Source organism: Neopelma chrysocephalum, unplaced genomic scaffold (genome assembly GCF_003984885.1).
Source record: "Neopelma chrysocephalum unplaced genomic scaffold, ASM398488v2 Primary Assembly neopelma1_23b, whole genome shotgun sequence".
NCBI classification, from domain to species: domain Eukaryota; kingdom Metazoa; phylum Chordata; class Aves; order Passeriformes; family Pipridae; genus Neopelma; species Neopelma chrysocephalum.
This window is the reverse complement of record NW_020897692.1, coordinates 5,769,660-5,784,121: the sequence shown is the minus strand read 5'-3', so window position 1 is coordinate 5,784,121 and position 14,462 is coordinate 5,769,660. Positions and strand designations below refer to the sequence as shown.

The window sequence follows — 14,462 nt, the reverse complement described above, 5'->3', positions numbered from 1 at the left end:
GGATTTGTAATAAGAAGAATAAAATACAATGGTTTTAAATCCTGAACAATCTCGAAAAATCCTTATTGTGGGGGAAAAAAAGTATGCTATTAGCATGTTTATATTTCTACATAGCTTGAAAATATGTTGCAAACACACAACAGATGGTCGGATGTTATTTGACATGTTTTAGGTTTTTTAACCAATCTGCAGCCCAATCTTCTCTCTAAAAAAGGCAGCTTAAGTGGGATTTGCCTGCAATTTATCAGTGAATTTAGATTGCATTTGCCACAGTCATAACAGCAGCTGCCTTGGCACTTCACCAAACCTCGGTCACTTCCGAAACCATTATGTAAGCCCTACACCTAACAGTATTAAAACGTGTCATACTTCAAATGGTAAGAATACTTTAGACTTACTGAAGAGGTTATAGAAAACAGGAAGACAATCTCAATTAATATTTAAAAGCTACAGGTTATCACTGAAACATTTTTTGCCTCTGGCTAAGAATTCTATCAAAAAAACCTGTGCTACATTATGCAGATGGTAAACTGCAGTACTTCAGACACCACAGTATTTTAATGAACAGTTAACCCATATATTAAAGGAACTACTGGGAACAAGAATTGCTAAAAGAACGTTATTTATTGTTTTTAAGAGAAGGAAGTGAAAGTAGAGATCGCTATTTCTAAAAGTGATTCAGCATACTCTTTGCTAAAGTTTACACATAGATTTTATATAAAAGTATGCAGAAGTTCTACAGAAATGTATTAACTACATACTCTTAATTAAGGCTCCAATCAGCTTAATAGGACCAATTTCATGTTCAGGCTATGCCCAGTAAAGCTCAGAGATGGACCATACCGTTGCACTTGTTGGATCCTGGGATGCTCTCACAGCACCTTCCTGCTGGGGCTCACGTGAGGCAGCAGAGTGGTTCAGTCCTGATATGTTTGAGGGTCCAGCATCAGACTTCCTGGATGAATTGACTTCTGCCTATAAGAAGTACATATGTACACTTCAGAGACGAGATCAAAATTGCTCCAGAAAGATCTGGCTTATTCTGAAATGTGTATTTTAATGTGAGAGAATATGAGGCTTACCGAAATGTAATAATCAGGTATGCCAATTGCCTTTCAATCACATACCAACAGGTTTAAGACATTTTCATTCTTTAGAAATAAGACTCTAAATGTGCAAATATCAGTAAAAGCAATTTTAAGGTATTTTTGCACATAACGACAGATATGACATTCAAAAAAAAGCACAGATGTACAGGAAAAAAAGAAGATTCTTTATAAGATCCAGGATATTATGCCAGAAATAACATCCTTTTTTAAAACTTCTGTTTCGCATGTCCTTAAGACAATGCTGATTACTGTTGCTGCAAGTGAACTAATAGTGCCTGTTTCTCTGCAGGACTAATGAGCCTGTACTGGTTCTAGAACGAAGTTGCCTCACAGCCAGACTGGGCACATATGCATGACACTACACTAGGGTCAGGCATGCATACCAGTTCCCAGTATTTAAATTTCAGCACAAACAGAGTAAAAGAAAAATTACAAGCCCTTAGAACACTGCTTTCATACACATTTATAAAATGTCTATGAGGCATTATTTCCCAGAATTTAGGTTTCATGCTTTGGGAAATTTGAGACAAGAGATCAGTAGGGACATGTAGAAGAACATGAAAACCAGTATATGCCTGCAATAACCTCTTGGGAATGGAAAAGGACATAGCATCATAGAGCTGAACTGAAATACTTTAAAATTCATACATGTCCAAAAAAAAGTCATGACTGGATTAATTTTTATCAGTAAGCAAGTCACCTCCCAAGTCATGGATCTAGATCCAAATTTATTATAAAGATGACAATTCCAAACCTAGTAACTGTCTTCAAATACAGACATAAGTAGTAGTGGTAGCAGCAGTAAGAAATACAAACAGTGTATTAGAAACCAACCAGTTATGGTGATAACAAACTGATAAGATCAAAATATAACATTCTTTCATGATACTATTTTGTGTGAGGAAATTAAATTCCCTGTTTCTTGATGTGTATTATCTCAGGAGAATCCAAAAAATCACTGAAACAATATGAAGATGAATTTAAGATTTGAAAATACTTACAATCTGACAACACTGCTTTCCCTTTCCACTTGACTGTTATGAACTCCAGTATTAGACAGGATAAGCTGTGACTCAAATATGGATCATGAAAAAAGCAACACAGAACTATGAATAATTTAGATTGGAATGGACCTTGAGATGTCACCTGGTCCAACTCCCACTAGAGTCATGTCCATGTTCCAGTTTTGAACATCTCCGAAGCTGGAGATTCCACAGCCTCTCTGGGTAGCCTGCTCTAGCATTTGACAACTCTCAGGGTGAATTTTTCTTTCCTATATCCAATTCTAAGTTCCTTCTCTCGAAGGGACCCTGTGACCACTGCTTTTCATAATTCTGCTTTTTCCAAGATGAGTTTATTTCAACTTTACTGTTAATCTCTATAAAGCACATACACTGCAAAATGTGCATTTGATTTACTTTAGTTTATGAAAATACTAAGCCTACTATCTAGACTGAAGTCAGACTAACATTCAAAAAAATGACACTTGAAAGTTCTCAAACCTGAAACACCTTTTTTGTCACCCTGTCTCTCTCTACTCCAGCCCTTACCTCTACTTCCAGAAAAGCCTGAAGGAACATAGACACCAAGAAATGATGACAAATATATTTAAACGTTATAATGAGGGTGAGTGGATAATTAATTTTACTGTGATGGCCACATGTAGGTAAAGCATATTGTTTTACAGTGATACATATGCTATTAATCATATATCTTTCCTGTTGGTTTCTTTTACACAAAATGGAATTTATCATATATAGCACCTAAAATGAACAAAACTATTTGCAAGTCAACATAAAGCTGATAAAAAATGTAATTTTCTATTAAAGCAGACAGAAACAAAGGTGGAGGCTCACAGAAGAAAACTGTAATGAGAAAGTGTGTTGGGTTTTCTTTTTCCCTCCTGAATTTCATACTCCTATCTCAGTATCACACTGGGGCTTTTAAAAAAAGTTACCATTTTGCTCAAAGTTGTTATAAAACAACTTCTGATAACCCCAGACTCCTCTAGAAAAAGTTAGGAAATCTCTTTTTGAAGGATGAAGCTAATGCAGAGGTTACTAGTATGTTTGTCAGTAGAGAGACTCTCTCAAATTATACACTCAGTCAGCAACCTGATATTAAATCTTATCCCATAAATTGACATGGAACGTATCCAAATGATTAAAAACCTCTGTATTCCCTCCTAGTGATTCATACCATTAATTAACTACAAACACATCAACTGAATACCTCAGCCTAACATCAAACAAATAAACAATAGGAAAGTCAAGCAAAGCAGAGAAGTAGGAAGCTTAAAAAACCCAATCCCTAAAATTTGATTTGAGAAGGGAAGAAATGCGCAACCAGAGGACAAAACTGATTTATCTTGGCTAAAATGGACTGTAAAAGGCTTGAGGCTTTTTGTTCATTTTTCCCTTGATAAGTGCTTATTCTTAGAAGGCGGTGTTAAGTATATGGATACATGGAAAGCACCAATATTCTTTAAAGACTGGTGTCCCTAAGTCTTTCATTTTAAAACTGAAGATACCAAATGTAAGTAGAGTTCTTTCTTAAAAAAAAAAAAAAAAAAGAAAAAAAAAGTCTTTGATATTTCTAGAATTTCTTTGATGAAGATTAGCAGTTCTTAAGTAAAAATCAATCCTACATTTTTAACCTTTATATATTGTAAAAAAGCCAGAAACAGGCAGTCCACTGCTTCTCTAAGTAGCTCAACTTTAAAACTCTGTCCCTAAACTAAAACTATCTCCTCATATTTGTAAAATATTTGGAGATGTTTTTATCACAGTGTTATTACACACAGATCCAACCATGCCAACAAGATGGCAGAGGAGTATGCAGGTCCCACAAAATTGGCAGTAATGCTCAGTAGAAGGCAATCTTTAATTTCATAACACACAAAAAAGTAAAAGTAGTTCTAACGAAAGAGTTAGGAGAACATTGGTGATAAAAGGGGACATGTGAGCATCCCTGACCTTAGTGAGGATGTGTTCTGCACCAATGCCACATTGTCATCATATATTTCACTGTAATTCCCTGCCATCATGCACAGCAGTCTTCCTTAGTGGCTGATTTAAGAGTTTAGTGGAAAACCCAGTGAGAAACAACACTGTGCATGCAAGACATGCAATTCTCTAAGGAATGTATTTGTCTAAACAAACCTTGCTTTCACTGAAACACAAGCTAGAGAACACATTTTTCGGTCACAGCAACTTCCATACCAGAGTTCAACTTTCAGTATCTTCAGATAGTAGCAGAGTAGTTCAAAAGAATTTGCAATCATTTTTCGGTAGTAATATGTTTTATTCCTTCCATAAGCAAAAAGGAGGGGAAAAAATCACAAAGGAAAAAAATTTAGGTTAGCTTTGCCCAAATTTTCCTAACACTTTCCTGATAAGACTAATTCTGGAGAATTTAACAAAGTTATTAGTGTCTGAAAATGTGGAATTAAAAGCAACATAGTTAGGCAGCTTTTACTGCAGTGCTCACTACTAAAATTAAAACCGATCAATCAGTGCCTGAGATGCACAATTTATTAATTGGCAAATTGCAAGAGATCCACTCTTATTTTTCTCTTTCAGACTGCACTAAAAAAGAAGCTCCCACATAGCAACTGATGAAGGTTTCTGCGATGTACAAGTTTTTCCTCAGTATTTTTTTTAAATTCTATAGAAGAGAGATAAAAGTTTAAACAGTGACTTCACCTTGAAGCTAATTTGTCTGGCAAGTTCTTTAGCCTCCTTGTCCGCCTGGCTTGACACACTTCTGGATGTTAGTGGTAAGAGGGCTGTCTTCATAGATGTGCCACACATTTCACAACAGAAGTCTTGTGACCTGGCCACAAATGACACAGCTCAGAATAGCATGTTCTCATAATGTTCTTGTGTGCTTGTTTAAACAAACTACTTGCAAAACAATCCATAGAAAGACAAGTGGTGGCAAGACCAGTAGCTTAGAAGTACTTCCCCCCCCACCGCAAAACACTGTCTTGAAAAAATACGTTGAGAATTATCTACACTGCAAACACATATTCTCTCATGTAATTTAGGAAAGTATTAACAACTGACTTACCTACTACTATTATTTATACTTCATTAGTAATTTCTTACAATTTAAAAACTTATTTATACCTGTAGCAAATTAAAACTATAAATTATAAAGATCAAACTATTATTACAAATACTATATCGGATCCAGGAACTTGTACCTCAAATCCAAGAATTTCAGCTTCTGTGACAGCATTTCCTTCCCTCTCTCGCACACATAATTTGTCTATAGGGCACACTGCAGGCTGCTTTCGAAGCCTGTGAGAAACCACACAACCTTGATAGCATAGTATCAAGGCCAGCCCACTAACCCTACCTCTGAGCACAGTTTATTAGCTTTGACTCAGTGCCATGCTAACAGGAAAGCTGCAGCTTCCAACAGCTCAGAGTACAGGTGCAATAAACTCACATCTGCCTGCAAAATAACATACTAGTTACCATTTGGAATTCAGTAACTTTGCTTATAAGGTAGGGATATGGCCTTCCAGGTACCTTCTCCTTCCCAGACGGGAAAAAGGGAAAGAACAAAAAAACCCCCAGGTATAAGATCATGTAAGGATAATACTGCGTAGCTGAGGTTGGGATGGTCCTCTGGAGATAACACTGAGTTACTGAGTTATCTGAGCAAGTCTCCTTGCTCAGAGCAAAGTCAAGTAGAGCATGTTGCTTATGTCTGTTTCCAGTCACACTTTTAACAGCCCCAGAGAGAGAAGACTTCACCTCTCCAGGCAACCTGTGCTAGCGCTTTGGCCACCTTCACAATAAAGATTGTGAAGATGGCACTCAGACTGATTTTTGTGGGTTTCAGTTTGTGCCTATTCCCTCTTGTCCTGTTACTGGATGTCACTGAGGAGACCCTGGCTCTGCCTTCTTTACACCTTCCTTTCAGATATTAGGACACATGGACACGATCCCCTGAACCTTCTCTTCTCCAGTCTGAACACTCTCAGCTCTTCTAGTCTCTCCTTGTATGAAATATTCCCAGGCCCTCAATCACCTTTGTGCCACTGTACTGGATTCGCTCCAGAAAGTCCTTCTTTGTAGTACCCTGACCTGAACCCAGGACTCTCAATGTCTCTTCAGTGCTGAGTACAGAGGAAGGATCACTTGCCTCAACCTGCTGGCAATGCTCTTTCTCATACAACCCAGGATACCATTGCTGAGGGTGCACTCTGTCCCAGAATCCAGGTCATTAATGACACTGAATAGCATGGGGCCCAGTATTGACCCCTGGAGTACACCGGCCTGCAGCTGGATTTCATGTTGCTTCTCACAATCCTTTGAGCCAGGCAGCTCAGCCAGTTCTTAATCCACCTTACTGTCCTCACTGACTTAGTCTGTACCTCAGGAGTGAGGATGGTAAGGCAGAGAATGCCAAAAGCCTTGCTGAAGTCTCTATAAACAACATCCATTGCTCTCCACTAAGATAATTATTTCATCATAGTCACAAATCTAATCTTAAGTTAATTTCCTGAAGATCATTCAGAAGCAGTCACTTCAGAATTTTGGCATAATTTCATTATTGTTACTATTTACTTAAGCACAATGATACATTATTATTTTGGTTTTCTCCCCCACTTACACTTACTATCAAGTCCATCATACTCCTTTTCCCTCCATGCTGCAATTACTGCTGTATCACAGCGTTAATTAGAGCTCCAAGCCTGAATTTTAGTTAAACCTCTAATATGACCACACAATATTGGAAGGAACACAGCCCTCTCACTGTATTTTGTTTGACTAAGTTCCAAGTTTGCACAATATTCAGAGAAAAAAAACCCACTACATATACAAGGCACCGAACTTGTTTTATATTTGGAATAAATGCAAAAGAATAGACTGAAGTGGCTTACTTTCTACTCAGTGCGTTACCCTAAAAGTGAGTGCATATATAGGTACCTATAGGGACAAGCTTAGTGCTTACTTCTTTGCAAGAGCTCTTCTTTCTTCTGGTGTGTAATCTAGAGATCCTATTGCTCCTTCACCTTTGGTTGGCATAAATCCAATAATGGCCAGTAAAGCTGTTCTTACTAAAATGGGAAAACAGAGTTAAAAACAAGGTGGCAGAAACAACTCTGATGTCATCTCATTCTAAACTCAGAAAAGTTGCAGTTCTGACTGCAAAACTTCATTATGTCCAAAGGAGCAGTCTGAATTTCATACAAGCAGCACTGGCGGTTTTTTGGTACACTGTAAGGCTTTCTTAATTTTTTTTAATGTCACATTGTAAACAAAGGTAAGGCCATCAGCCAACACAGAGAAGAAAACACAAGTTGTTACAAAAATGTTGCATCACTATAACTACTAGAGTTCCAGACTTTAAAAATAGGTTCTGAAGATAAAATGGTAAGGGAAAACTAACATATAAATAAAGGAGGGAAAAATGTTCATAGCACATTCTTCTTTTTGTATGTGTTTTCTATTAGACATGAGCTCAGCAATTCAGTGCACACAAGCTCAGTGGTTTTCTTCTGTGCAGCAGAATTTGTTCCTTTTATGTCATCATGCTGGGGAAGGAACTTAAATACAACTGCTTGTAACCAAACTGTCATCTGAAACATCTCTTTGGACAACATCCATACTTGAATTTTGTTTTACATAGTCATGAAATTTAAGAATTCAAGACACTTTGCTAGTAGATTTGGTAAATAAATATCACATGAAGATAAGTACCACATCATAGAAATAGGATATTTATAACTCCTATTTAGAAACACAATATTTTCTACTCTTTAAAAAAAGATAAGAGACTCTACAGAAGTTGAAGAGTGGTGTGCTAGAAAACTCCTAAAATTTTATTAACATATTTTATAAGTGAAACTGATATACTAAGAAATAATTGATGCACTGTACTTAGCAAAATTAAAATTATATAAACACAAAAATACCACTTTGGTTTAATTGTGCCAACTCTCAATTTCTGTGATAATACTTAAAAAAATAAAGGTAGAAAAGAGTCAGTTATTCTCAACTCAGACCATAATGTCTTTCCTCATGAGTGTTCAGAACTACAGCATTAAAATTAAAACCTCCCCTCAATTAATATTCAAGCTGTTTTAGTGATTACGCAAAAACAGGGTAAAGTAATAGGATTTATTTTCATAAGAACAACTATAAAAAAACCCACAAAGAATATGCTAAGTAGTCTGAAAATTCTTAATGCTTGTGCTTTCAAAAAAAGAAGAGCTCACCATGGCCCTTCAGTTTCTCAACCTTTTCACCCCGCATTTATTTAATACCACCCCCAAATCCTCCTATGTCACTCTTTCAAGACCTTATATTTCTCCAATTCTGCCATACTTTTATGCCTCAAAATGTCTCCTTTCCCTCTATGCACATTCTTTGTGAGGTTTTTTTCAGTTTAAAGATCAAGTTGCTTGATGGGGGGTATCATTTTCCAAATAATTGTTACTTACTACTCCATGAAGGCTGCCATGTTTCAGGATGATGCCCTGAGATGCTTAAACAAATTTTCTTCCCCACTTCAAACCTGCCATTGGCCTTCAAAGGAAGAGGAAGGATACAATAAAATATGCTGGAAGTTAAATCTCGGGTTTTGGTACAAGTTGCAAAAATTGTAATTAAAAAAATTCTATATGCTAACAATAAATGATAATTATATTACTACCAACCTCACAAAATTGTCATTCAGCTTTCTGAACAAAGAATTCTGTCATCTGACTCTATTAATGCACGAAGAAAACTTTCTACAAAACTGTGTACGAAGGAGGACCTTTGCCTCAAACTACAGATCTGCCTTCCTACATCTGAGTAATGTTTCCAATAGAAACCAAAAGGGCCCATGGAGAGCACAGAAGGTTACACAATCACATCAGCAATATGATTTCTCCTGGAGAAGAAGTTTCCATTTATTAGGTGCAAAGCTTCAAGCAATTACAGATTACCAAAGCCACCTTGGAAGACTTCTGGACTTCAACTGACAGCGTGAACTGTACTATGTCACCTTTCCTACAAAAATAACATTATGTTAAATGCCAAGAATCTCTCTCTGTCTCTGACACCTATGGTTAAATTGATGACATAAAAAAGAAAAACTAGTAAGTTTGCTTACTTACCGTCAACAGAATAATGCTGGGTGGTTTCATGGGATATTCAGGTGGTAGCACTATTCGCCCATGATAAATCCCTCCATCAAAATCTGAATCTGGAGGGCCTCTAACAGTGAAGTGCCATTCAAAAAGATTATCCTAAAATGCCCCCATCAATGGAACAAGAAAAAAAAGAAGAGTTTGTCACAGAAATAGACAACTACATGCCATTTTCTTGAACAAGGACAGGCTAAAGAAATGGCGCACAACAGAAGTTTTATGAAACCAAAATCAAATGGAAAGTTAAAGAGAACCAACACAGCACTAAGAATAAAATATTGTAGCCTTCTGGCAATTTGCTTACACAATGACTTCACTGAAACCCTCAAAATGATTATCCAAACTCCTCACTCTAGTTGTATCAATTATGACAACAGTCTTATTACCTGACAGATGGAAAACTAAGTCAGATAAGAGAAAACTGGATCTTTGCCTCACTAAACAATAATTTCTGGAGAACCAAGGGCATGCCTACACCAAGAAAGAACATTAATGACAGTCTGCCCAAAGCCTCTTCCATGCACAGGGACTTGACTCACATCGCAGAGAATTCACATCCTCTTTTGCTTCTCCACTAACAGTCCTGAAACAGCTACTGTGCCTTACTGCAAGAGGAACACTGAAATTTAGATTATTTTCACTGGACATATAAGTAACTTCTCATTATTTCTCTGGGGTTTTGAGTTTGGCTTTATATATGAGAGCCCGTGCTGCCCACAACTTCCCAAATATTTACAAGTAGAACAACTCCTCCTGCTAGGACAGGAGTCCAAATGAGGCTTGCTGTCAGTGAATGACATCTCTCAACTAATGCTGAACCAGGGTATTACAGGGTCGGGACTGCCCACCCAGTTACAACTTTTTCAAGTACACGAGGTGACTGTCAACATTTCCAGCATTTCCTTTCATCTGCCACTGTTCTCTTCCCAGCGAGTCACTGTTCTAATCCAGAAATAAGACCTTCATGTAAGTTACAAATAATGGCATGAATCAAACCCTACATTTCACTACAGGAAAGGGAAACACAAGGTACAGACAAAAACTAGTTGATAGTATGGTATATTTTACAGCACCTAGGAACACGCATCATTATGCAAGCAAGTTAAGCATGTTACGCATTTCTGTGAACAGCTAAATCAAACCTCCCAACTGAATACCATAGAACACTGCCCTTTTAATTAATCCTGTGAAATCAGAAGGGATTTTTGTTTAAGCTATTAACCACTAGAACATCATTGTACTCAGAGCCCAAAAACTTAATTGGGTGGACTTCTAGAAGCTTCTGCTTAAGTGAAATCTATGTCTTTTACAATGCATCCAGAATTGTACTCATTTACATTTTTCACAGGGTTTTTTTTTAATGTAAAAGAGCAAACCCTCAGGGATCACCTAGGGTTAAGTGTTTCATTGAGCAACTCAGCAACTGAGCTAGATGTCAGGTTTGGGTGTATAAAGCTTAAGTTAAATATTATGCATTTATGTAGTCTCAGGAAAGAGATGGGGGAAAAAACATACCCATGCTATAAAACTACCCAGGTGTGATATAAACCCATTATTATGCACTTTCACTAACAACCTGGAACTACAATACCATTGAAGTGGAATTCTGCTGCTGATTTTCCACACAGGAAAAAAAAAAAAAGGTCTGCTAGCATTTACATATGTACATTTTCAATACCTAGGCATTACAGAGAGGTATAATTAGAGTATATGTATAACATTGCCTAACTAAAAGTTTGTGCAAACATATAGAGAAACAAACCTCCAAAGGCTGTGCATGATAATGATCTGTAGGATCCTTCAGTTCTGCAGCCTCTTTCATCAAACGTTTAACAGCTGAAAAAAAAGAAAGTGTAAGACATGGAAATTAAGAAAATAAATTAATATGCATTGCATACAAAAATACATAAACATTTCACTCTTTTCCACTAACTAATCTTTTCCAGCATATACCAGCTTCTTCACTAGAGTTCATAGTTCAAGACACAATATAAACTACTCACCATGAATAAACCTTAAATGAGTTATACAAGCATAAAGTTACGAAAAATATGTTGCATGGTCAGTTTCTCAACACTGAACACTGGGACTAAAGTAGTTTTATACTAATAATTGCACCAAAGACATGAGGAAAAATATACGTATTGTTAACAGTTTCAGACTACAAGATGTACAAAGCTAACAACCTCAGTATTTTATTATAAAGGACATCCATATGAATCTTTAAACAACTGCTGAATAGCTTTGTCCTGACACCTCCCATGACAGTCACGTGACTACACCCTTAGTTGTTCAAAAGGAGGTCACAGTAAGATTTGAGAGAAACCAACGCATCAACAGTAAGAGGAAATGAAGTTTTATACTAGATTTGAAAATGCACGTGCATGGCCAGAAAAATTTACCCAGGGTCTTCGCACTTTGAAACTGCTACTGAGTGTGCACAGACAGGTATTTTTCTATCCTAAATTCAGGATAGTCATTAGTAACTCTCTCTAATCTTCTGCTTCAGAAATATCAGCATCATCTGTATCTTCTGCATCTCCTTTTTCTGGAACTTTAGTAAGTTTCATTATATCACTTGTCCTGCCAGGTGCCCTAATGTGCATCATATGTTAATGCCGAATAAAAAACTCAGCCAAACTGAAGAGCAGACTGAACATAAGAACTGCAGACAAGAAATTCAAGGATGCCACCTCATGAATAAGGTTAGGTAGAAAGTTCTTATTCCCTCCTACACACAGGAAAAAGTGCAAATACCAGTTACCTCTTTAATCAATGACATAGGAACAGGATACCTTAGTCCATCCTCCACATTCAATTCAAACCCTGGGTGTCCCTGCCACTCACGTAATTATTTAACTACAAAGAAGGAGAAATACTGCTCAAATTTCCTTACATTGTAAGCATTAAGATACAGTGAAAGTGAACTGCAGTTCCTTGATTTACAAAGCCTCATATCACCAGATGACTGTAGGCTTTGTAGCATGCTCAGATACCAGGGCTTTACTCACTTTCATGATGATGTGAGGAAAGCTACTCTAACCTACCCACAGAGGAATTTAATTCTCATCTACTGTGAAAAGCTCTTTTCCTCCTTCACACTTCTCGACAGCTATAAACAACAGTTCAAAGTTTAATAATTTCGCTTATTACAACTCAAAAAGAAAACAGACTATGTGGAAATTTGCTGCTTCCAATTGTCCCAATTATGCAGTTGCCAAGGGGAGATGTCAATCAAACACCCTGCAGAGCCCACCATGTCCTGTGGCTCCACTGAATAACACTTTGTCTCCATCTTCATTAAGGTTTATCAGTTCATTAGCAGGGAATAAGAAAACCAGCCCAGACCAGAAAAAGCTTCAGACCCAGCACTGCTTCACAGCCAACAAGCCTGGGCATTTGCCTTCAGAAAGAGAGTGGCATGCACCAGGATGAGCTCATTCAGGACTGAACGCCCAGTGAAGCAAAAGGGTAACCATGAGAAAACTGAGAACATACGTAACAAAGCCTAATGAAGATAGAATAGTCATGGACAAGGCAGACAACTGTTACTGAGATTTCCGAGACCAAGAGGGACCAAGACAGTAATACAGTCTCCCCTATTAGCCTCATGTGCAGTCACCCACGTTCACTGAGGGACAACTATTAGAGAAAAATATTATTCCACTCCTGGGGCATAAAATACAGCAAAATCTAATTTAGCTTTTGTATATCATAGCGCAAATTTGCTTATAAAAAGTTTTCAGTATTAACCAACCTAGGATATCTTAAGAATATATCAGGTGACCTAATTGCAGCCTTCCAGTACCTGAAGGGAGCCTAAAAGAAAGAGGGAAGAGGGACTTTTTACAAGAGCATGTAGTGACAGGGCAAGGGAGAATGGCTTCAAACTGAGAGTAGGTTTAGATTAGATATTATGAGGAAGTTCTTTGCTGTGAGGGTGGTGAGGCAGTGGAACAGGTTGCCCAGAGAAGCTGAGGATGCCCCATCCCTGGGAATGTTCAAGGCCAGGCTGGATGGAACTCTGAGCAACCTGGTCTAGTGAAAAGTGTCCCTGCCCCCAGCAGGGGGGTTGGAACTAGATGATCTTAAGGTCCCTTCGACCCAAGCTTTTCTATACGAAAAAAGGCGGAGAGGTGGGGTTGTTCAGCCTGGAGAAGAGAAGGCTCCAGGGAGACCTTACTGTGGCACTTCAATACCTAGAAGATGCTTACAAGAAAGAAACTTTCTACCACAGGCTGTTGGGACAGGACACAGAGCAATGATTTTAACCTCAAAGAGAGTAACTTCAGATTGGACATATGGAAGGAACTCTCTCTGGTGAGTGTGGTGAGGCACTGGAACAGGTTGCCCAGAGAAGCTGTGGATGCCTCATCCCTGGAAATGCTGAAGGTCAAATTGGATGGAGCTTTGAGCTGTGATCTAGTTGAAGGTGTCCCTGCCTGTAGCAGGAAGGCTGGACTAGACCTTTAAAGATCCTCCCAACGAAAAACATTCTGTGGTTCTCTTTCCATATTGCTGAAAAATGTCAACTGACAGGATGCAAGAAAAGCCCGGAGCAATAAAGGTTCTTTCTGAGAACGTGCGATGCAGTGAAGAAAGCATTAAATTGTTCCTTTTTTAAGCGCTGCTGCAATATTCATGAACACAGTCCCTCCTTTGGCTACTGAAAACCTCGATGAAAGAAATAAACAAAATTCCCAGTCTGCCTGCAACAAGTACATGACATTCTTATCCAAATATCATTAAAAAGAGTTTTGATGCAAAATATGGTATTTCAACTCACTTAAAGTCACACTGAATCATCTGAGTAAATGTTTGGCAATGGCAATTCCGAAAAATTAGAATGGTGTGGGCCCATTCAAAATAAAAACCCGCAAACTGTCAAAAAAGTAAAAGAGTATCACTAATACAGACAAAAAAAATTAAAATCAAGACATTCAGTTTGTAAAAGACAGGTTTTAGAGACAAAATAGTCATTTTTTAATGTGGCATGACCATCAGCATGAGAAATAGCCATGCTTTCACAGGTACACTCAGCAACACTTTATCATAATGTTCATCAAAATTAAGTCTTCAGGAAATCTGGACTAACACTAGGGACAAATGAGAGTTCAACACTCAGCAGGAAGTGTGGGAGCTCTCTACTGCGGGAAGGGAAGGGAAGGGAAGGGAAGGGAAGGGAAGGGAAGGGAAGG

General features: G+C 37.8%; 1 protein-coding gene across 1 annotated transcript in view; it reads right to left on the bottom strand.

Moving 5' to 3' along the window:
- Positions 1-14,462, bottom strand: part of UBE2J1 (ubiquitin conjugating enzyme E2 J1) — a 28,644-nt gene that overhangs the window by 6,194 nt on the left and 7,988 nt on the right. The window contains exons 2-7 of the mRNA XM_027695446.1: positions 11,027-11,100; positions 9,232-9,363; positions 8,572-8,656; positions 7,080-7,185; positions 4,814-4,943; positions 844-975 (exon numbers count right to left, since the gene is read on the bottom strand). Of these exons, the coding sequence (XP_027551247.1) occupies positions 844-975; positions 4,814-4,943; positions 7,080-7,185; positions 8,572-8,656; positions 9,232-9,363; positions 11,027-11,100 (659 nt within the window). The remainder of the gene's footprint in view (positions 1-843; positions 976-4,813; positions 4,944-7,079; positions 7,186-8,571; positions 8,657-9,231; positions 9,364-11,026; positions 11,101-14,462) is intronic.